Consider the following 24,366-nt stretch of genomic DNA (forward strand, 5'->3'; position numbering starts at 1 on the left):
AGGGTAACAATTGTAAACAAAACAACGCCTTGATCCGTCAGCTCCCAGCATCCCCCAAGGCGCGTGATTCAAAAGTTTTCGCCTAGTAGACCTATAACTATTTTTCCGAATTGTTAAAAAAGCTTTTTTATATCGACGTACCATACGTCCAATTGGCACCCAACAGACAATTTATATCGACGTTTAATACGTCCAATCGGCGTTAAAGGGTTAAATGTTCATTTATTCATTTCATTAGTCATATAGATTTATTTTTCATTGTTTTCTGTATATAAAACTGTTTATTGGGAATGTAGAATGTATTAATTGTATTTACATTATTCCTTATGAGAATTATCGTCTTGGTTTTCGTAGGAGGTTCTGGAACAGATTATGTACGAAAACCGAGATTCCACCGTATGTAGATAATTTTAGGAACTCCGGTGTTACTCCAATAAAATGCTTAAGTGATGTGTGTCAGTCATAGTTATTGCTTGATCATATAATTGCTTAAAGTCATATAAAATTTCTAATGAAAACCTTACTTAATTTGACAGATAAACGGTACCTCCGTGAGTAGTTACCCAGGGGAATATACAAATGTTCAGGAAGCTGAGGAAGAAGTGTCTCGCAAAGCGCTCGAAGTTTTGAAACAACAAGAGGAAACTCGGTACCCAGTAACTGGTGACCTGAAGACCTCAATTGATCGGGTGGAAAAGGTATGTTTTAGATACATAGTTTATTAATAGCTCTCTAGAGAATCTGCAGGTTTGCAATTGCTTTTTATCATATAGTGAAGAAGTCGATATCTTTATCCTCAACACCTGTAGGTGAATGTTTGTATTAGGCCAGCATGCTTAGGACTTCCTAATAGAGATGAAATGTAAAATTTCTTTACTTTTAAATGCAGACTAAGCTTTTATTTTGGGGCATGTTTTATAAATTGTTGAATCATAGCACTTTACTGAGTTTGTCATACTAGCACTTATATGGCGAATTCTCATGTCATTTATTATACATGTGAATTATTGTTCAAAATAGGATAATTACTTCGTTTCAATTTTTAGAATAGATTTGGTTCACAGGTATTTATGTAAAGCCCATGCGATCCAATCCTTATGTGCAAAATGTCAAGTAACGTTAACAGTCAAACGTTGTTTGGTATTTGGCTGATAATTTGTTTATATTTTCCAAGTTAGATGGATCACTTAGTTTGCAAATCTTGCAGATTCTAAGCTGTGAGACTGATGGAGTGGTGTGGTTGGATCTTGTCCAGAACCTGTACAAGGAGAACTACCATGAAGTTTTACCTGACAACTGGGCCAAGGAAGTGGAAAAGTATAATAAAGAGAATAAAATTAAGTATGGTGTTGTTGTCGATAACCCTGTGTTAGACAAATGGACTGTCCAATTAAAGCAGCAGGTAACACTCTCTGTTAAACCGTGCATTATGTTATCTGAGTAAAAGCAAATGCATAAATTGCCAAAAGTTGTGATTATTGAGGCCTAAAGAAACCTAAATGAATTTTTGATGTCTTTACAGGAAACTTCAAAAACTACTCCATATTTTACTCAGCCTGCAGAATCCGAAGTCACTTCAGCCATGTATGAAAATTTCCGTCAGCAGTATATCACTAGTGCATATTCCCAAGAAACAGAAGAAATGCAGAGCATTCATTACCCATTGCAAGATAAGTGAGTGTTTCTTTGCTACGTATGCTTGTGATTTTAAGTTAGCAAAAATTTTTATTAGTCACGCAGCAGAAATATTTTTCTCCCAGTCATCAGTACACATTTAAGTTTATATTAACCCATCAGCCATACTGAGCCCCATTCTCAGTTGTGATGTTACTAGACACACCTGTTCTGGGGTCTTTTAGAAGACATAATTAATTGGAGGAGCCAAGAGTATTCATTAGCCGGAAGGAAATACCCAGCTCGTTCTTTTGTGTAGACAGATCTGGTTTAGTGAGAAAAAACTTTGCGGTAGTCACTAGACTTGTTTCCTCAATATGTATGTATGCTGACATAGCCCTGTTGTAAAAAAAAAAAAAAAAAAAAAAAATATTTATGAGTGGTTTGAGGCCTGTTGAGGCAATGAATTGCTTGGCTTGGCCTCTTCAGGCATCATCAAATTTCAGACTGCAGTCTAGGTAAAGGACTGAGAAGTCTAGGACAGTGCCATCAGTTCCGAGATGTCACTCCCCATCCACCTACTGGAAGTAGTGGGTGAGAAATCAAATTCATCAAGTAAATCAAGATTAAATCCCAAAATAGATTGTGGAATACATGGTAAACTGATAAAGTGGAGCTATGGTGAGAACTTCAAAATGTGTCTGGAAAATCATGACCTTGATTTGTGCTCAGTGTGATGATGGGTTTTCGGAGAACAGTTTAACTTGAATGAATAATTTGAAAGTAGGTGGGAAGACACTGGAGAAGGTGGAAGAAAAATAAAAGGCTTAAAGCAATGCAGCTGTTGCCTTACCCACCTATTTCTCACTTAGAGTCAGGTTTCAAGTGGTAATGCTATTGAAGCTGCGTTGTACCATTTTATTAAATTGGACAATCGTGTTTATTAACACATTTATAAACTGAAATGTTTCAAAGGATGATGATTTCAATTCTGTTTCAGTATGAACATAGTGAATGGAATTGGTGGGATGAACATCATGGAAACAAAGGAAGCTGAAGATTCAGAGCTCCTGCCAAGTTTAGAGTTGCCCTTGACCAACTATTGGGATATATATGTTACTTACATAGAAGACCTCAGCAGAGTTCATTTCCGCTTGATCGGAGAAAGTTATAATGTAAGTATTTTTTCATAATTATTTTCATCACAGAATAATATAGTCTATTGAACTATATACTATTTTACGTGTGATAATGGGCAATATCTGCCTATGATAATTGACAGAATTCAATGTGTACTTCATTCTCTGCAGGGTGCTTATGAAGATATGATAACAGAAATGGAGCTCTATTACATGGAGGACAAGAACAAGACCCGAGTGTCCGAACCAAAGAAAGGGCACATTTATGCTGCTGCCCACGATGATTCTTGGTGCAGGGTGAAAGTCTTGAAAATTTCAGGTAAGAGGGGCTGTAAAAACATTCACCACACTGTTGTGGTTTTGCTGCTCATTTTCAGCGAGTAATTTTCAAGGGATTGTTACACTTGTCTTTTTCATTAAATTAGTTTATACTTTTTTATAATAATTACTGCTATTAATTGATGGCCAGTTGCTGTAATCATGCCTATATTTGTTTGTTGATATGCTGTTCCCTCTCAATAGAAAAATTATGAATTAGTTTTAACAATAGCAATTTGTTACATTTTCGAGGGTAAAATAAGAATAAGGTAGAAACATTGGCCTATGATATCTCACCATATGTTTGGAAAATTAGTTGCAAATAAAATAGTTGTTGTTGCATAAATCAATTGGGAACTTGTTCCTCACACAGGAAATGAAGCTACTGTTTGTTTCTTTGACCATGGGGATGAAGAAGACATCAATACATCACAACTCTATGAACTAAATGAGAAATTCAAGGAACTACCAGCTCAGGTAACTGTCTTTGCTAGATATTGTACAGAATAACTAAAAATGCTTACTGTAAAGTTTATATTTCACAAAAAACTGCTTGAATGACTCGAGATATTGATGTATTTAGTTGTGAGAAGTGTTCAAAGGTGACATTGTTCAAAACAAACCCCATAAAGAGGAATTAATAGAATTTTTACCCATTTTCTCTCAGGTAACCATATGCAGCAATAATGAAATTTTTATGTTGATCATGACAGCAGTGAATATAATGTGGATCTTACCTTTTCCAGGCTGTCTGCTGTTCTTTGGCAGGCCTTGAATTTGGTGGAAAAGATCAAGCTTCCCTGAGTCTTTTGCAGAACTTGGCACTAGGACAAACTCTAGTGGCACAAGTGATGTCTCGTGGAAATACTATATCGTTAGTATTGTATAACACTGCCACTGATGATGATGTTAACATAAATGAAAAGGTTTCTGAACAAATGGATCGCAGCTTTATAGAACCTACTCTTCCAGCAGTAAGCATTAAACTGTTCAAAAGTAAAATGATTCTTGAAAAAAAGTGTTGAAAACAAATTATAAGGCTATCAGATCACATTGTACATTGGTTCATCTGGATTATTATAAATTTATTGTAGATAAGTTATTGGTGCATCCCTGCTATAATGACAATTGATAGATTTTTCCCTCATTTTTCATCCAGGCAAATGATCTATTTAAGTTTGTGTGCTATATTTCTTTATTAGAATTTTTTATATCTTTTCCTCTTAATGAAATCACAGGTTGGTGGTGTAGCTGAGGTGTATTTGATTCATACAACGTCTACTGGTGATGTGTATGTGCAGATTGAAACTGAAACATATAAAATACTACAGAGTCTTCTAGAAATTGCACGTAGTAAGTAAATACTTTTGTTTATATCAAATTTGTGCCTCCGCAGTTTGTCTTTCTGGACATTTTCCTCATTCACATCCATGGGGCTGGGTCACTCTTTGCCAAGTAGCATTGTATGTAGGCCAGGAAGTCAACACACAAAAGGTAACAAGACTTCTCAACAGTCCTTGAGTCCCATGATGACCTAAAGGCAGCACACAAACTAGGGCATAGAGCACTGTATGGGTAACCGTTAAGCCAGTAAAAAGCAATGAGCAATGAAGTGCCATTGACAGCTGGAGGACCAGGTCGAGTTGGTGTAGATCTCCTAGATCTAATTTAAAAAGATAGCTGTACACCAAAGCTGGAAGATTGCTCATTGCAAGCAATAAGTTGATAAGTTGTCCTTTAGAATCTTGACCTATTACCACTTGAAGTAATATCAAGCTCATCTGTTACTCTTCTATAATGAGCTTTCATTTAGAATAAGTTTATAAACATAAAGGAATTGCATGTAGGCATTATCACTTCACTGGATGTCTTTTTCAGGTCGAACTGCTGAGATTCTTGGTGAGGATGCTAAGATTGACCTTACTCGACTTTATTTGGCTCGCTTCACAGAAGATGGAGAATGGTACAGAGCAGCTCCAAGGGCAAATGTTGATCCCAATGGAAAGGTATGAAGCTTGCTGTGGATTTAATGAATGTCCAATAACCAAAGTTACTAAGCTGTGCATGATGTTTATATGAATAGATGGAATAATTTTTGGTGGCTTGTTTCATGTTTTAAAAGCAAATTTCCTTTTTAAGTCATACAGTTAGAATCCTCCCCCCCCCTTTTTTTTTTGCTAGCAGGACCCTCAGATGCAGATTATTACATAATGAGTTTGAACTGTTATTTACCCTTGCATGTTTTTGTTGTTTGTGGAATGTATATATTTTTGTTACAACCATTTTAAAATAAATATACATGTATGTGAACAACTGCATTTGCCTAGATGCCTTAGAATAGTGAAAGGCTCCCTTAGGTCACTTGAGTTCCTTAGAATCTGCTGTTGTATAAACTGTCAAGTCGTCATAGTGTTGTCATTATCAGAGTTACCGGACAATGATAGTATGTGTTTTGTAATTTAGCTGCAATATTAATAGGAAGTTCAATATTCAAACAAGGATATACATATATACAGACTCTACTGGTCGCTTTTTCCAGATATATACGTAATTATAGTAATTATTATTCACAATGTTTGGGTAAGCTTGTCACTACAATGCCTGAGATCGAAATGCAAGAGTATGAAAAAATTCTAAATCCCACAGCAGGATTCGAACACACACTCCAAGTATAACCAATCCTTCTTGTAAGGTTGGCAACATGACCTTATTTGATACTTTGGATGTGGATTCAAATCATCACTGATGATAGAATTTTTTATATTCCTACATTTGGATATCAGGCTTATCCAAAAAGGATAAAGAATTCAAGAGGTTAAGAATTTTTTTTTTTCTTTTTTCACTTACAATTAATGATTTTCTTCAAAGTGCCTGCAGAATATTATTTGGTGTTCTTAATTGCCAGCCATATGAGAATTATGTGAAAAGTGTTCAATACCGGCAAAAGTATTTTCTAATTTTCTGTCAAGCACAAGTCAGATTGGGATGTAAAACATGAAGCACATTTTTTTAACCAAGATTTTTAATCTGAAGAAAATGTTTAGCATGACAGGAAAAATTTAACTTGGTCATGTCTATCACTGCATAAGGTTAGAATCCTCTTTACTCTTTGCTTTCTTTTTCCTTTTCAATAATATATTGGTAATAAATTTGGATGGAAGTTTGCCCATAATGTTAGGAGTGCAATACTGGTCAAGAAACATTTTCTCATTCATCCCCTTTCTCTAATTTGGTAACCACTACAGTATAGGACAAAAAGCAAATAGGAATAAATTTAAATTTCTTTCTCTGTCAATCTTTGTAATAATGTATTTGAATGTGTGTAACTTAATTCACTATTATGAGACAGGTGTATAAGCTTTACAGGGAGTGGATAAATAATTGAATTTGCAGTTTGTGCTGCCCTTTTTAGAGGATTGCACTTCTTGAGCATATGGGTTTCATACTTATAAGGTTTGGTTTAGAATGAACTATTCCTTTTTATATGTTGGGTAACTGTTAGACCAGTTAAGGATCAGATTTGTTTTACAACAGCAGATTTTACAAATCCAGAGAGGACTAGTGGTGTGGTTTGCTTGTGCTCGTCTGACTAACCCCACTTAACCCCTTAACTAACAGGTTCTGATGTGGTTTGTGGATTTTGGTAACTATGACCAAGTGCCGACTACGAGCATAAGGCCACTGGAGGTGAATGACAAGCTAACCAAAATACCACACCAGGTAAACTTTTTGAGTTAATAATATTCAGTGTCATTGATTAAATGTTTCTTAGAATTTTGCTGTTTGAAGTCATGGCTGATGCTGATGGAATGGCTGTCTGCATTAGCTTGAAAGTAGCATGGATTAGGTTTGCCAGTGAATTTATGCATTTGTATGGCAGATATGTATTTGGAGCGTTCAGTTATTCATACTGACTGAATCCTGAACAAATGAATGGTTTTGTTTAGTTGGGATTTTATAGAAATTTAATTTTTTTTAATCAATTAGTGAAACTGTCCCTATTATTATGGGATGGATTGTATTTGATAATTGAACAATTAGCCATTTATAGCTTTTAAGATTTAATCAAAGGAAAACTACATAGACTAATCCCTGCTTTCCTCACCTTGCATAATTGTTAGTTAGTTCTTGTTAACATATTTTATAAGATCTCATTTCTCATAGTTTTAATTTTCAACTTAATATCTGTTTTTGTATATGTAACTTACCCAAGTATTCACGTAGCTAAAAGTTTAAAAGTACCGGCAACTAAAAATTCTGAAAATCATGGGAGCAATTCTTTTGTTTTGGAAATGTAGGTAAATGGCCCCACCCACATTTGGAAAAGAGAGGAACAATGAGCAGAGAGAACCAATTTGTTTATGCTGGCTCTCGGCAACGGTTGCAAGCAGCAGCGATGGTTTTGAAATTCTCTTCATTCATTTTGTGGGATTTTATCGCAAATTGGCAAAGCATTTTGTTTTCAGTAGCCTTTCGATGATAAGGTACACTACAGGGTTTTCTCTGGAAATAGTGACTATTCTAGATAAAGACTTGCTATTCTACTTGTTAGTTTAAAGATGTTTTACACAAGTTCGACAAGTATTTGTTATTGCTGCTGTGCTGCAACACTAGACTTCAGCGAAGTATGATTTGCACACTAAATGTACATCTTGGAGGGGACAAGTGTGTTCAGCTAGTATGACTGTGATGAGTGTAAGGATTAGAAAATCGTAAACTCATTTGAATAAATAGAGAAAATAGAGAAAAACAGAAAGAGAAAAGCAACTGCAAGTATAGTCCAGCCTCTCTCTTGAGAAAAAATCGGTCATGTTAGTGAACACAGTAGCTCAAATTGGGGCTTCTGCAAAAGCTTTTATGAAGTGATTGTGAAGTGACAGTGGAGGGGTCTGCCCCCGGGAATTGACAAGATAGTCAAGGAAGGCATATTTCTTGAAACTCTATCAAATCCGAGTCCAGAACAGAGGCACCAATGGTAAGTCAAGACCATTGAAAAGGTCAGCAGAAGTGCTTTGCACCCCTCAGGTGCCTTGTAAAAGAGTGAGAGAAGCTGTTCCTTCATGTTTTTGGGACAGGCCAGAGAGTTTTTCCAATAAACTTGCAGTAACACCTGTAGTTGCAAGTGGTGAAATTTCTTCTGATTGATCTTTAGTATCTAAATGCCAGCTGGCGCCACAACAAGACATCGAATGAGTGTTCATATGCACCCGTGCAGTCATGTGCTCCTGAGTGCCCACTTGCGCCCTCTCACTCCTGGACGGTATTTGGCGCCAGATCTCTATCATAAACCTGGATTCGAGCCTTCTTGTAAAGCAAGATGGTATCAGTCCTCATATTTAGAGATCGCACGGAATCAGTTAGACATGAGTCTGCGGCTTCAGCCCCTTTACAACAACCTTCAGAGTATCCCTCTCTTGCCCTGATTAAGCAGCAATTGGACGACATTTTGAGCTGTTTAAAGAAGCCATCCACAGCTATGAGGGACTTGAAAACGTCTCCGGTATCTTAGGTCGAGGGAGAAGTAGAAAAAGGCACTCCCCCTACAGCATACGCATCCATGTTACATGATATACTACAGTGTTACTCCGCTTGCTTCTCGCCTGCAACATCATCTCCAGCGTCGATTCTCCAATTGAGCAGTAGGCCTGCAGGTTCTGTTCATGTAACCCAGATGGTGCTTTCTATTTCAGCAAGGAAGGCTCTCAAAGAAGTGGAGAAATGGATGTCAGAAAAGAGAGAATTGACTAAATTCAATCAGTTATCCCCCATCTCATCTTTTGAAGAGAAGGTACTCGCACTGTGTGGCAGGAGAAGTTCCTTCCTTGGGTGTGGCTGCCTCCTCCCAAGAGGTCATCCTTTTCTGCTGCCAAGACCATGTTCTCATCAGCTGAACTGGACCATTTTTTTAAGAATCTTTTTTTAAAGTTGGAAATTGAGATAGGTTGTCTGGCTTGCAAAATCCAGGAATATCCTGATTTGCCAGCAGAGTTTTCTTTGTATCTCCTTAACGTACTTTTATGTACGGATGAAGGAGGTAAAGATGACTCTAGGGAACTGGCTGCCCTCTACGTCATGGGAGTTTTAGAGAAGAGGGAGTTATGGTGTTCTTTACCACAAAAGGAGTGACATTAATTCAGAGATCTGCCATTCTGTTTTCACCTCTATCAAGAGAAGGTTTGGTTCTACAGGCAATAGTAGATGGGATTTCCTGTAAACAGAAATCTTCTCAGGATTTACTAACAAAGTCATCCAGGCGGCCTAAGGAAACGCATATTTCCTCCTTTAAATCTTCGTCTCCTTTGCAGCCCTATTCCTTTCAAGGAAGGGGTCAAAGACCTTCTGCCAGGACCCAAGCCAACGTACGGTTCTCATCAAGGGCCATTAAGAAATCCATGACAAAACCCCCTTCCAAAAAGCAAGCACAATGTCCTCCATATAAAAGTAGGCGCCTGACACCTTCGGTATTGGGAGAAGTGGAACTCGAGAGGAGCAGAGCGATGGGTGATGGGTGTATTCAGACATGGGGTTATGATCAAGAGTGTAAGGGGTTCTACAATCGCCTCGCCTATTCTTTGTAGTGCCGAAGTCATCAGGGAGATGGAGACCAGTTTTGGATGTAAGCACCCTGAATGCCTTGGTCCAAAATATGAAATTCAAAATGGAAACGACACATTTGGTTTTAGCATCCATCTGTCAGGAGAATTGGATGGTATCAGTAGACCATCAAGACACTTACTTCCATGTACCACAAGTATTCATACACAACCTTACTCCCTTAGCAGGTTGGCTCCATCTAATTGGAATCAACATAACATTCTACTTGGATGACTGGTTTGTACGGAGGAGCTTCGGAAAACACTTTTACTGGCACAGGAACTAGGATTAGCAATAAATCTCCAGAAATCACAGGTGACTCTTGTCAGGAGATAGTTTATTTGGAAATGACTCTCGGCTCTTCGTGTTCAGGCTTTTCGCTCCCCGAAGAATGGGGTCGTCTGCAGAAAGACATTTCGCTCCCCGAAGAATGGGGTCGTCTGCAGAAAGACAAATACCTTTATCTTCAGTATTGCATAGCCAACGGCTGAATGAGTCCTGGGGATGTTTGTATCAATAAAACAGCTCATTTCCTTATGGAGACTTCATCTAAGAATTCTTCTAAGAGGGGCAAATGGGACAGAAAAAGACATCTTGACTCATTCAAGTTTCCGATCACCCAGGAAATCAGGAAACACTTGCTTTGGTGGAAATCAAGAGACAGGTTACTAGAAGGGAAGTCTATTTTTCCTCAAAACTCAGACCTCAACTTCTATTCTGGCACATCAGATCTGGGCTGGGGAGCTCTCTTATAAAGCAAAAGAAATATCCAGGACATGGTTGAAGGATCAACTTTGTTGGCATATAAATATCAAGGACTTGAAAGCATTACAATTGGACCTGATGGCTTTTTCCTCGGTAGTGTCCGGAAGGACAGTTGCAGTCCACTCAGACAACACAACACCTCTAGTTTACATAAGCAAACAAGGATATCATATGGGCGAAACAAAATCAAACTTCGTTGGTCACCAGATTTGTTTTGGAAAAAACTTATGGGAGTGCAAGTCTGTACTTGCTTCTTTTTATCTTCGGGACGTGGAAATGAGGGTAGGAACTGTCTTCCTTATCACATTTCCCCTTGATTTTTATGTTGTATTCTTGGGACAGCTGGGGGTACAGTGTACCTGGGTATCTACTAGTTTTTATGGTTGGGGTGGTGCTAATTTTAATATACAAGTGTTTGTGAAGGTGTTGATTTTCTCTGATTATTGTATTGTTGGTGCTGCACCCTAGACAAGGGGCATCTGTTTGTTAGTCCTCATTAGCATTTGGAAATATCCTCCGCTATGAGGCTCTCACTTATGTAGTAGATGACCCATGGCTATACTGCCCCATCTCTACTGGTTAAGATGAGCAAGATATTAGAGACAGTATCATGATACTGCTGGTCATTTCATTGTTTTTATTAACATTTTTTGGGAATAGAATAGTCCATGTATCCCACCTCCTGTCAGTGTGGGAATCAGCTTTGTAATTAGTTGGTAAGTTACATGTAGAAAAATGGTATATTTATAATAAAATTAGATTTTGTATATACTTACCAAGTAATTACAGAATGGGAGCCCGCCCTCCTCCCCACGCATGGACAAGTTACATAAACAAATTGGTTCTCTCTGCTCAGTTGTTCCTCTCTTACCCGAAAGTGGGTGGGGCCATTTGCCTACACTTTTAAAACAATAATCGCTACTGATTTCAGAATTAGCTGCATTTGCTTTTATACTTTTACTATGTAATTACTTGGTAAGTATATACAAAATCTAATTTTATTATAAAAATACCAAGGTTTTTACCAGTGGTTTTTCTGGCTTCACGATAAATAGAGATTCAACTTCCCATCTTCCATATTTAATATGATTTAAGAGTTGTTTACTTTGGGGATTTTGGAAATGTCATACTAGTTTGTATAAAGTTCTGACATTTGAAAGATTATTAATTTATGTATTATGCAAAGCACAGGTACATCCTTTTGTGTGTAATTGTCATGTTTTTCTTCATAAATTGCACAGGTTACCCTAGTTTTATTTAATTTTGATTGAAAGTAATCATATTTTCAATTATGAATTCAGGCGAATCATAGTGTGTAGTTGTAAAATTCATTTGTTAACCCTTACTGGACAGGAAATATATATTGATATGCAGCTCTTCAGAGCGGGTAAACCTCAATGTCGGCCAATTAAAAAAAAAAAAAAATCAATGGAAAGAGGAAGCTATGCATATGTACATGGTGAAAGAAAAAATATTCTAAAAAGTTTTCCCCACCTTCCACCCCTTGTGGAGCCTCTTTTACAGGATCGTAAATTTCACCAACTTATGTTTTTTCTAATACATAAATTATTTTGTAAAATTATAATTACTGTTCACACAATATCAAAATATAGGAAATAAAAGCAGGAACAAATTCTTACCATATTTGTTGAAAAATATACTAGTAAATTTACCGAGAACGAAGATTCAGTAACTTTACTTAACATGTTTTTTCTAAAATATATCTTTGCACTTTTCTTTGTAAAATTACATTTACAACCGACATACTTTCGTAAAACACAAGAACAAAAAAGAAAAGCAACCCCTTGGTATATTTACAAGCAAATTTACTGAAAGACTTCATGTGAGAGAGATGCAGAACATTCCCCCTTCAAGTCACAAGCACTACTGAGTCCTGAGATGCCCACACTCCTGATCTTAATATAAAAGTTGTCATAAGTGAATTTATGGGCTATAAAAGTATTGGCACCTCTTTCCTGCCCAGTTCTTTCCAAATCGATGGTGCGTAATATTTTTTAACTAAGGATCAATTCGTCCACCACCCCAAACCTGTTATTACTACTCCTGAGAATCAATCCGTCCATTAAAGGTTAATGCATATGTTGTTGTACTGAGCATTATTATTCACACCAGCAAAAACTGTATTGAAAATATAAATTATGAATTGTGATATACTTATACCTTCATTCAGTAACCTAAATCAGTCTTGGGGAAAATGTGATGTTTTCAAGGGGCCAAGGAATTATGTACTTGTTCAGATTAAGTGAGGAGAATAAAAGCTTTTTGAGAAAATATGCATGTTTTAAGTACATTTAGCCATTCAGTGACCAGTTAGGAATGTCATTCATTTATCGTCATTTTACAATTAAAGGGGTTGTATTTAGAGTAAACCATTCATTAATATTTGAGGATTTTGGTGTGAGAAATGTTGACATCTTTGGTAACGCACTATACTAACATGTTTGATTTATTTAGGCCTTGCTCTGTCGTCTACATAATGTACCGTCTACAGAAGGTCTCCAATGGACAAGCCGTGCATGTCAGCGAATCATTGAACTTATTCCAGAGGATTCTCCACTACTTCTCAAGGTTAGTGTTGTTGTGCTGGTTAAGGGCAAAAGTTATCAGATTTAATGAAGGATTGCTTAGACCAGGCAGAGGTTTAGGGAATGAAGCTGGTTTGGTAAGACACCTACCCCTGTAAGAAAGGGACACCTGTCTCTGATAAATATATTGAATGCTCATGTATCTGCTATTTTGGTTTTTTTTAGTGTTTATTGATCTTTGCACTGAATACTGTTTTGCTAAATTGTATTCATAAAAATTGCATTGCCATTTTCATATTCATACTAGTATGCTAATAAGTTTGTGTTGCTCTGTGTCATGTATTTTTCCAAACATTTCTAGGTACATGCTAGCGGTTGTAATGGTGGACCTCCTGTAGTCGAACTCTTCAAGAGATTGTCAGCAACTAATGAACTTGTTTCAATCAACGCCACGCTGAGTATGGATGAATCTCTGTTTAGGTATGCATATAGTCTGGAAAGACAGTAACCTGTTCTCTATCATACATGGTACATTTTGTAAATCAATAGATTTGATGCATAATAGGATTGATAACTTGTACATTTTATTTCAAGTGCGACAGGTGACAGCAACAACAACAGCTTGAGAAAAGAGATTGTGCTCTCTCCCTCGCGCATGAAGAACAGGAGTGGATCCTCTGCCAGTATTACCTCAGGCAGCTCAGGTGAAAATTTTTGTTTAATCTGTTTTTGTATTTTTTGTTGCAGCAGTATAATGAACATGAGTTACATATTGTAATTCCAGAGTATAATTATGTGCACATTACATCAATATAACAAAGGTGATTGATTACCTTTGTTTTCGAGTTTATTCAACATTGCTTATGCTGCTGAAATGACAGATGCCTAGCCTACTATGTTGAAGGCATTATTCTGTGAGGAGAGAGAAGCATCTTAAAGGACAAGCACTACTCCATAGACCCAGCATTTCTCTTCAAAGACATCAGAGAAGTTATGTGGGGTACCGTGTAGAGGAAGTCTTGGCATATAAATATAATTATAGTTTCTTGGTTTAATTGCCTTTGTATTCTTTATGGTAGCTGTTTAAATTTACTTGCAAATTAAGAGTGTAACAAAAATCTAACCTCATTTTTACCATCAGATTAGAAATAAGTTTTTTCCTTTTAACTTGAAAACGGATTTTTTTTTTATAGCGGACATGAATTTACTTATAGCTTCAACTAAAGAAACTTTCCATTCTTTGAGATTCTTGTGCTACACATTAGTATTGTTTTCCTGATTTTATTATAGTATTAAGATATGATGTTTTAAAGCCCTTAGTTTACTTAGAAATCTCTAAATTGCTTACTACAGGTATGAATTCAGGACCCTCATCCATGAACAGCCAGCATGAACTTAATTCACGTGCGTCGTCTCCGTTGGAAAGGAGCAAGAGGTTCCAACAGCCTGGATCCTTGTTGCCAATGGACTTACCATCCATTGGAGAATTTTTCGATGTCTATGTCACTTATGCTGCTAGTCCTTCAAACTTTGCTGTGAGTTGTTTAAACTGTATATTCAAATTTAGAAATAAGACAGGTGGTGTGAACTGGACTAGATCAGAAAAATAGTTTGGATTTGGTGTTATGTGTAGTTACGGATGTGATTTATCTTTGGCTAGATATAATCATGGGTCATTTGTTGTATTGCTTAGTAATTTTAGTATCTGTGTGGAAAAAATAAATTTTTTTTTTGTAGGTGCAGCCATGGAAAATGTCTCGCAAAGTTACTGACTTAATGGAAGAGATGCAGAGATATTATTCTACTGAAACCAATTTGAAATCTGATACAGATTTCAAAGTTGGAGGATATTTTGCTGTTAAGCACAGTGACAGCAATTGGTACAGGTAAGCAGTTATATATGGAGATTTCATACATTCAACTTACCTGTCAGATATATACATAGCTATCGACTCTGTCGTTAGCTATGTATATATCTGCCAGGTAAGTATGTATGAAACTTTATTGTATCATAACAATATCATATTTATGCTTTGTGTGGTACTGGTAATCCAACAAGGTATAGAATTCAGAATGAAAGTCAGGAGAAAATGTAAATGTCAAAATTGATAAAGGAGGTTGATATACTTTATTAAATAATTGCATGCTGCTTTGTTTTTTCCTATTGAAATTCAATTTGTTTCTCATACTGGTCAACTTTGTTTTATTTCACATTTCAGGGCATACCTGACCATGGCTAATGAGGGCATCGTCAGTGGTCTTTTTGTGGATTTTGGAGATTGTTTTGTAGTCACACAAGATTGTGTTCAGCCATTACCTTCTGTCTTCCGTTGTCTTCCTTGCCAAGCAATCAAAGCTAAATTAGCAGGTGAGGTCATAGTAAAAGCTGGAATGAAGTTGAAATTTGTTCATAAGCCGAACAAACCTTCGGTCTTAACAATAGGGTAATCGTGTGCCAGCTGGAAACCAGTTGCTTTGTTTGCCTGTGATTTTTGTTTCAGTGTGTTTGTGTGTGTGTGTGCGCCTTCTAGGTCTCATCAATGCATGTGCCCGGGCGTTCAAGGATTTCCGTGCTCCAGGTTTTTTGGGTGCAATATTTACCGATCCCCATAATTTTTGCACCTTTGCTAAACCTTGCCCGGAATGATGTTCCTGGCCTGTGTCATAGTGGAGGGTGTTCTAGAATATCCATTTGTCCTTCTTGGGACAGTTTTTCACCTCCTCATTTGGACGGTTCAACATCCCTTTCTACCAGAAGCGTTCCTTCGGCGTTGGTTTGTCTCTTTCCTTTTCTTCCATCGATTCGTCGTCGGAAGTATTGGGAGTTGCACAGGATGAGGTTGTTTAATGTAACCTGCTCTTCTGCGGGATATAATTGCCTTCCCGAGAAGGATGAGTCTACGCCTTCTGCTTCTTTATTTCTTTATTTCAGATTCCAAATCAAATGAGGTGTTGGCTATTTGGGCATCTCTAGGCCTATGGGGTGCCCCCTCTTTGGATGGCTAACTCTCACATTTCTTGACTGCTCGTACCAACCTGCCGGCCCCCAGGCCTACACTACTTTGGCTCATGTGTGCTGCCTCCTAGCTGGATGCCTTTGTCAACGTTGACACTTACTGGGTTGCCCCTTATCACTCTGCCAGTGAGGCCATCGACCGGCGCTGCCATTCAAGAAGTTGTGATGTCACTCCTAGCATCCTCTCAGCCTATGACGTCAGCTGTGGTGGTGGTGGTGATACCTCCTGTTGTTGTAAGGTCATCTCCATCTGCGCCTGTGATGTCATCACAACCTCTTGATTTCTGGGAGAGGTATTCTGCTCCCTCTGGCAAGAACGAGTTGTGTGAGCGATTCTTCTTCAACTCCTCGCCCTCCTCACCCTAGAGTCAGACGCTGGAGAATCTTGGACTTGTGGCATCGTCTTCTCTTCGAATGCGTTGTGGTTCATGGTCATGAACATGAGGCGACTCTGGTCCATGGACGTGCCTTCCAAAGACTGAGACCTTAGTAATCGGAGGCCACTGCTTCTACCACCTTCCAGATTGTGTCCTAGATGGACTTGCTGTCCACTGCAATAGCCAGGACAGCATCGGATCAAGCTGAGGGAGGTTCAGTCGGCTCTTCCTCCTTTGTCAGGCTATTACAGTCTGGAACTAAGGTATTTTGTATCAAGGCTAGCTTAGTGCAACTGTGGGCCAACTTCCTCCTAACTAGGAGGGATGATTAGTATGTTCGGAGTCCTTGTCGGCACTCCAAGACAGGATCTCCTTGAGTTGCAGCTGCTGTTGCCAAGAACTCATTTAGAAGATGCGGTCGACCGTTGGCGAGCATATACCAACGATATTGGGAAGGGTCTCTAAAGGATGGGGGCAGAGGGGGTTTGCTTACTATTCACAGCTGCTGTTTGGCTGTGTCTGGATACTAATTTTGCAGTTTCCTCTAGCCCACAGCCTCTCTTTCTCTTGACTGCTGAGGATAATGTAGAAGTGTGCCCTGAAAGATGGCATTGCTTTATTGAGGTCTGTGATATCTACATTATCAACTGTTTTACTAGCCTATAACTGAGAGAGATGAAATTTATAAATAAACTTACATATATATTGATGGATGCTCTTCTCAGACTTCTTTTTTCATTGACAGTGGAATAGCTGTTAAGAAAAATTCATGCCTCCTGGCTTCTTGTCTTTACTAAATGGCTCATGCAATGGAGCTTTTCTGTAGGGAGTTGCCAGTGTTTATCATCTTGTCCTTTTCAAAGTTTTGCTTCTGTGCTTGTTGAAATTCTTATATGCTTGCTGCACCATGGTAAAAGGGGTTTTTACAAGAGTTGTTGTTCACACTTCATGGCTCCCAACTTACAGGAAGATTTGGTTCAGGTATTTGGAGCAACTTGACAGTTATTGTAGCCGAGGTGCTTATCGTTAGGTAGGAACCTGCTTGCTCATTATCTGCCTAACCTAGGTTGTCTTTTTGCTAGTTGGTCTTCCAATTAACGGTATAATAGCATTGTTTTATTATTAAAGATCTACTTTGTGAAATGTGTTGCATTTAATGATTGGTGCTTTAGGTGTTTATCAGAAATCTAATTTGGACTTTTTGTTTCAGGAGTTGCTGCAGCAAACCTTGATTGGCGACCTGAAGATTCTTACCGTTTCAAAGAACTCGTACAATACCGTGAACTGGTTTCCATCATCACCAACATTGAACAAGACAAAGAAACTTCCGAATACATACTTTCCCTTCGCCTGGTTGATACTTCAGATCCACAGTTGGATGTGTATATTGATGAGATATTAATAAGTGAAACGAGAGCAATAAAGCTAAATGAATGATGTATTAGTATTTTATGCTAAAAATGAGGACAATACATAATGTGAAGTTACAGTTCAGTATTTTATGTATGGTTCTGTTTGGTTACCTCCTACGCTTAGATATATACTTTAATACAGAATATATTATTATACATATACATTTATACTCCCCAGCGGTGACTTGCGGCCGCTGTAGTTTATAAAAACGAAAGCGACAATAAGGTAGCTTTATTTGCAAATTTATATAGGATTGTTTTATTTTTTTATAATACTTTATAATCAACCAATACTTTAAGAGGAAGTTTAATTTTTTATAAAAACCTGAGGTTAATTTTTATATAACCAGTACTCTTAAGAGAAATTGTTTATCAGTACATTTAATCAACTTGTTAAAATTTGCTACAAGAGAAATTGTTTATCAGTACATTTAATCAACTTGTTAAAATTTGCTACAAGAGAAATTGTTTATCAGTACATTCAATCAACTTGTTTCCATTTGCTGCATAGGGAAACAGAGTAATCGATATAAAGTTTCAGTCTGATTATAGTGAATCTCAGTGTTTTGCTTGTGATGGTTCTGTAGCTTACATTACTGCAATGCACTGGATGTGGACTTCAGGCAGCTTGTTAATGCACCATGTCCATTTACTTGAGAACCATAGCATAGCAGGTAAAAGGCAAAGCACATCAGAGTGAAACAGCTTTGATGTACTTTTGCAAATAAGGACATTGTTGTTGATAAATACTTGGGCTCCTTATTTTCGTTGGCATCTACAATAATATATGCCTTACGTATAACAGTTATTGCATGTAAAAAATAAAAAAAAAATTGCATAATAAAAAAATAAATTACAGCATTACAGCAACTACTTATTAACATTTTCTACTATGATTTTTTTTTCAGTATGACAAGTTTAGCCTAGTCATGTAACATTGTATATTTACAAGAAACTTTTTTGTTTTGCATTTTTTACATTGTCTGTCATAAATATTTATTATCTGGCTGGATTTTGATTGTAAATATCTTTGCCAAAGACTTATGTTTTTTTTTCATCTCAGGTCTAGGTTGAAATAATTTTTGTACTTTGATTTTCTGTGTCAAATTCACTTAATATTTGTTAGCTAAACTGCAAGGCATTTGTTATAATGAGCTGCAGTCATTTCATGTGATAAAACCCTCATGAAATGCTCGAAATACAGTCATTTTCTTTTTGTAAAGGGTGTTACATAAATCCATGGATGGTAGTTAATACATGAAAGTTTGTCAGGCCATTAAATCCTAAGGATAACAATATTTGGCATCTGGTTTGCTACTTGAAATTGAATAGTTGTTGTTTATAGTAATATGATGTGGATATCATTATCATGGACCTGTGCAGCATCAGTTAATTTGTTTGGTTCACTGCATGGTTAATAGTTACTTGGATATGCACAAATACATGGTTTATGATATTAACTAAAATTTAATAAAAAAAAATCCTCATATCATTTACCAGTCTTATCTAGCAGCTTTGTAATTGCCAATGGCAGTACCAGTGTTTCCCATATATATATATATATATATATACGTATATATACAAATAATACATGATATACTGTATTAGTAACCTTGGTAAAAAATGGTTTGAGTCTGAAAGTCAAGATATTTCTTTTAACTTTCTTACACGTGTTACATAACCAAAACATTATTTGTGATACGTTTGCTAACAAGTTTTACCAAACAAAATGGAATAAAAATTGCATAAACATGAAAACTTATTTCATTAACCGTTGTTGTTGCTTTTAAGATATTGATTTGACAAGCCAGAGACCTTTGCTGGTGCTTGGATTCTTTCGTGTTGTTGACCTGGCATCAGTCATAATGGAGTAGAATAAATTGTTGGATGGGTTAAAAATATAATCATACAGAATTTAATTGTACTAATGCTAAAAGAATGGAATGTGTTTCAGGTGAATAGATGGTAACATGGAAGGTATTCCACTGAAGAGGAGCAGAAGATCTGAAGTAGACTGAGAAATGTATAATATGCCAACAAGATACAATTAGTGGCAATAATTGAGAAGGAAAGGCTTCCCCATGTAAACACTTCAAACTTTGTGTACTGCATGAACAATGACGGTTACGAGAAGTATACTAAGCGCCTCAGTGGCGTGGTTGGTTTGGTGTTTGCTTCTCACCTCGTGGTCGCGGGTTCGATTCCCGGCCATTCCATTGAGGAGTGAGAGATGTGTATTTCTTTTGATAGAAGTTCACTCTCGACGTGGTTCGGAAGTCACGTAAAGCTGTTGGTCCCGTTGCTGAATAACCACTGGTTCCATGCAACGTAAAAACACCATACAAACAAACAAGAAGTATACTCTGGAGAAAAACTATTACCACATACTTCAGCTGACAATACCAATGGAGATTCAGCTGACAAGACCAGTAAAGTAACTGATATTGATAACAGAAATAGATCCACTAGATCAACGACTAAACGGTGAGAGTCCCCTAACACTTGACATTTACGCAGACGAATGTGTCATATGTGGTCAAATTAAATACAAAATGGTTTGTGAGGTTTCGCATCTCAGAAAGTTATAGAGCAAAAATCTTCCACGGTCTGTTATGAAAATGAAATGTACACGCGAACATGTGATCTACAAGACCTCCAATCTTTTGGAGCAGACTTATTGTGTCACATAACTGTATCCGATCATGCAAGTATGAGAGGGAGGGACACAGAATCGACCAATAGAAATCTAACAAAAACAATCACCGAAGTTGGAGATACTGCTTCTGTAAATGATTGTTTAGTCAAGGGTGTTGGATATGCAATTAGTGATCTGAGAAATCTTGCTAACAAGCTTGGTAGTGAGTTAGAATGCATATTTACTAACAGAGAAGTTAGAGTATTGCTCAGTCATTACTATTGTAATAGACTTCTAATATCTTCTCCACATGAGGCAAATATGTCTGCAATGGTGTTTCTGAGAATATGGCTGACAATTCGTGCAACTGACCCTATTATTGAATGTGCTAACATGATTCGTGAATCCCTATTATTACAAGATTTTCACTTCAAAGACAAATTTTGTGATGCAAATGACCTTGAATACTCATGGAATAGCATAGTAATACCTCCGGTAGTGTTGAAATTCTTAGGAGCATTGTTTCAATTTGAACCTAACCACTTTCCACAGTCTTCAGGAGGGCTGGGTGATGATGTTGAGGAAGATGGTCAGTCTACTTCATCCAAGATTAAAATAAGACGAATGGTTGCTACATACCAGATCTTATACTACAACAATGTTCATCATGGTAGGAACAGAACACCTCTTCATATTATAAATGCTCAAGTTATACATGAAGTATGTAAGAGTTCTACATTGATCAAAGAATTTAATCGGTTTGGCCTTACTATCAGCCATGATGAGCTTCTCCGGTATCACAATGATATGACGAATTTGATTGTCCAGTCAACGCATGGTAAATGTTCCACTAGCTAGCCATTTTGATCCCAAAATGTTCACCATTGGGGTTTTTGACAATTTTGGTCACAAAGAGACGACAGCGCCAGGAGTGGGAGGAAGTCACGATACAGTGGCAGTACTATTCATTCCAGGATAAACCTTACGCACCGAAGATGAAACCCAACATCTGTGAAAGCAGTGTTATTCATGGAGCAAAGAGCCAGGATCTACTTGCAAAACAACAGATGAGCTAATATACCAGATTTGATAATCTGCCACCAATATCGACCTCTGCTATGGGACATTCGTAGAAACTTTCATGTAGCGCACTTGTAGATGAACTGTTTCACAGGAACTTTTTTTGATCCAAAGCTGTATGGGTTTACACAGAAATGGATGGAGCGCTGATGCCTGACAGCTTTATACAGATACTGCCAGATAATATCGCCTTAAAGTGTAACTGTCAGAAGTGCGCATCCAAAAGGTGTGATTGTAGACTTCCAGTAGTGCTACCATGCTCAGAGGCGGATTTAAAAAGGGTTGGGGGGGGTGGGGGGGGGGGTGGGGGGGGGGGAGAAAGGCGGCACCTGGTCACGTGCCCCCGCCCCCCTTAGATAGATTAATGCGTAAATCTCAAAGCTATCATTAAACTTTTATGTGTACCCACTGCACGCAAGTAAAATATTGATAGAAAAACACACACACACACTAACCACCTGCTACTTCTTTGTAAGCTACAGGTGTTTTTTTATCATCTATACAGATTTTTGGCATTAAGCCAAGCACTGGGGCAACTAAGGCCATTCAACGCTGAAACAGAAATTGACAGTAAAAGGTTTGAAAGGTGTTAGGTACGGGAGGAAAACCTCGCAGTTGCACTTAGAAATAATTGTTAGAAGAGGGTGGACAGTAAGATGGAAGAAAGAGAATTGGAACGGAGGTAGAGTAAAAGAAATTAAAGTCGTTGCAGCCAGGGGCCAAAGGGACGCTGCAAAGAACCTTAGGTAATGCCTACACTGCACCGAATGAGGTGCACTGAGGGCACTACCACCCTACGGGGGCTACAGGTGTTGGAAACAATGTAACAATCTTCAGAATTATAATCTCTCTCTCTCTCTCTCTCTCTCTCTCTCTCTCTCTCTCTCTCTCCTCCTCTCTCTCTCTCTTCTCTCTTCAGGTCTCTCAACTCTCGTCTCTCTCATCTCTCTCTCTCTCTCTCTCTCCATCTTCAGATAGAAACAACTTCTTGTTAAACAGCCAACACAGTTTCAGTCAAAACAGATCCTACCTATCAAACCTCTTGGAGTTTTTTCATAACATGCTTGGTATTTACGACAGTTAAGAGCTTTAGGAATTGCAGGAGAAATAGCAGATTGGATCGAAGACTGGCTAACTTATAGAAAACATAGTCGTAATAAATGGTGAAGAATGAGAATGGGCAGATGTGACGAAGCGGCGTTCCTCAGGGTTCTGTCCTTGGTCCGCTCTTGTTTTTATTTACATTAGATGACATTGGTGTAGGCAAATTTGCAGATGACACAAAACCAGGTGTAAATGCAGCAGACCCAGATACAGTGGCAAGTTTAAGAAATGATCTAAGGAAAATAGGAGTGGCCAAAACTATGGCAAATGCCTTTTAACCTGGATAAATGTAAAGTGTTATAAATAGGAACAAACAACCCTCATGCCAACTACATGCTGCTTGGGATTGATATAAATAGCGTAGAACAAGAGGAGGACCTTGGAGTTATTATTACCAAGGACTTAAAATCCACAAAACAATGTATAAAAGCTGAAAAGAAGGCACAGAAACTAGTGGTATACATAAAGATACAGAAATAAAGAAACGGTGCTGCATCAATTGTTAGACCTCCTCTTTAATTTGCAGTACAGTTTTCGCCACCAACACTATACTCTGTTTTTTTCCATCTGTCCATCAGCCTGTGGTGGTCGCGCATGGTAACACTGCGTCCCGTACTTTAAATAATATCCTGTTTCGAATATTAACGGTGTAATTCTTATACAGTAAATTATTAAATAACTTTTCAGTTGCAAATGTACACCAAAACATCCTTTTATTTACCTAAAGCTTACACATAGCGTAACAATTTAAAAGCCCGGGACGCAGGGTTACCATGTGTGACCACCACAGGCGGATGGACAGATGGAAAACACAGAGTATAAGAAAGGATATAAACACACTAGAAGGGGTACAAGCAAGAGCCACAAAGTTAATTCCATGCATCAAGCATATAGGTTACCAAGGATGACTAGAGCGCCTGAACACGACGATTGCGAGGACAACTAAATACTGAAGGGCATAACAAAAGTTGGCAGTAACCTCTTCACATTAACGAAAATTAAACAAGAAATAATGGATGGAAACTAGAACTGAAAAGAGATACAACACATCGCATTGTAGGAACTTCTTCACTTACAAGATATGTGACACATGGAATAAACTGCCATTAGAAGTAGTAAACAGCAGCAGTGTAGAATAGTTTAAAAGCTAGATAAAATCATTAGAACACTGTGAATGAATTGTAAAACGTGCTCCTAAAGACAAGTGAGCACATGATGACTCCTCGGCTGAGACATTCTAATCCTTGTAATTCACTACATACAATATATATGTGCATATGTAAATTATGTCTGTATATATATGTTGGTGTGCATACATAATGAATAGTATCGATATATATGTACCGTATGTGTACACACACATTATATATACATATATATATATATATATATATATATATATATATATATATATATATTAAAATCCTAAGTGTCCCCCCAACCATGAAAGATTTCTAGATCCGCCACTGACCATGCTGTCTCTTTTGAAATGTAAATCTGAAAGTTCCCAATGTATGAATCCAAATGTGCTGTAGAAAGATCAGGATAGATATAGGCACATTTGTGTCATGAAGTGACTATAAATGACTGTGTTATACAAACTTTTGTTATATCAGAGCCACAAGAGAAATATAATATTTGATTTATGCAATTCAAATATAATTTCAAATATTATATTTTCACTAAACTATAGATGTTATTATGATAACGAAGTGACATGTAAATCACTTTAGATATCAGAGCCAGACCAGCAATTTTTTTGTTTC

The 24,366-nt window shown here is 37.4% G+C and overlaps 1 protein-coding gene across 6 annotated transcripts in view; it reads left to right on the plus strand.

The window, feature by feature from the left end:
* Window positions 1-19,539, plus strand: part of LOC135225191 (tudor domain-containing protein 7B-like) — a 52,797-nt gene extending 33,258 nt beyond the window's left edge. For 5 of the 6 annotated variants that reach the window (XM_064264487.1, XM_064264486.1, XM_064264490.1 and 2 more), the window contains exons 7-23: window positions 537-698; window positions 1,208-1,402; window positions 1,523-1,674; window positions 2,615-2,789; window positions 2,925-3,072; window positions 3,445-3,548; window positions 3,818-4,045; window positions 4,310-4,424; window positions 4,950-5,077; window positions 6,690-6,791; window positions 12,906-13,019; window positions 13,338-13,456; window positions 13,571-13,680; window positions 14,330-14,511; window positions 14,714-14,862; window positions 15,196-15,344; window positions 17,580-19,539. In XM_064264487.1, the coding sequence (XP_064120557.1) occupies window positions 537-698; window positions 1,208-1,402; window positions 1,523-1,674; window positions 2,615-2,789; window positions 2,925-3,072; window positions 3,445-3,548; window positions 3,818-4,045; window positions 4,310-4,424; window positions 4,950-5,077; window positions 6,690-6,791; window positions 12,906-13,019; window positions 13,338-13,456; window positions 13,571-13,680; window positions 14,330-14,511; window positions 14,714-14,862; window positions 15,196-15,344; window positions 17,580-17,806 (2,559 nt within the window). In that variant the 3' untranslated portion in view covers window positions 17,807-19,539. The remainder of the gene's footprint in view (window positions 1-536; window positions 699-1,207; window positions 1,403-1,522; window positions 1,675-2,614; window positions 2,790-2,924; window positions 3,073-3,444; window positions 3,549-3,817; window positions 4,046-4,309; window positions 4,425-4,949; window positions 5,078-6,689; window positions 6,792-12,905; window positions 13,020-13,337; window positions 13,457-13,570; window positions 13,681-14,329; window positions 14,512-14,713; window positions 14,863-15,195; window positions 15,345-17,579) is intronic. The other variant, XM_064264492.1, reaches the window with a different exon arrangement.
* The last annotated feature ends 4,827 nt before the right edge of the window (window positions 19,540-24,366 follow it).

The sequence above is a fragment of the Macrobrachium nipponense genome, chromosome 13 (assembly GCF_015104395.2).
Source record: "Macrobrachium nipponense isolate FS-2020 chromosome 13, ASM1510439v2, whole genome shotgun sequence".
NCBI classification, from domain to species: Eukaryota; Metazoa; Arthropoda; class Malacostraca; order Decapoda; family Palaemonidae; genus Macrobrachium; species Macrobrachium nipponense.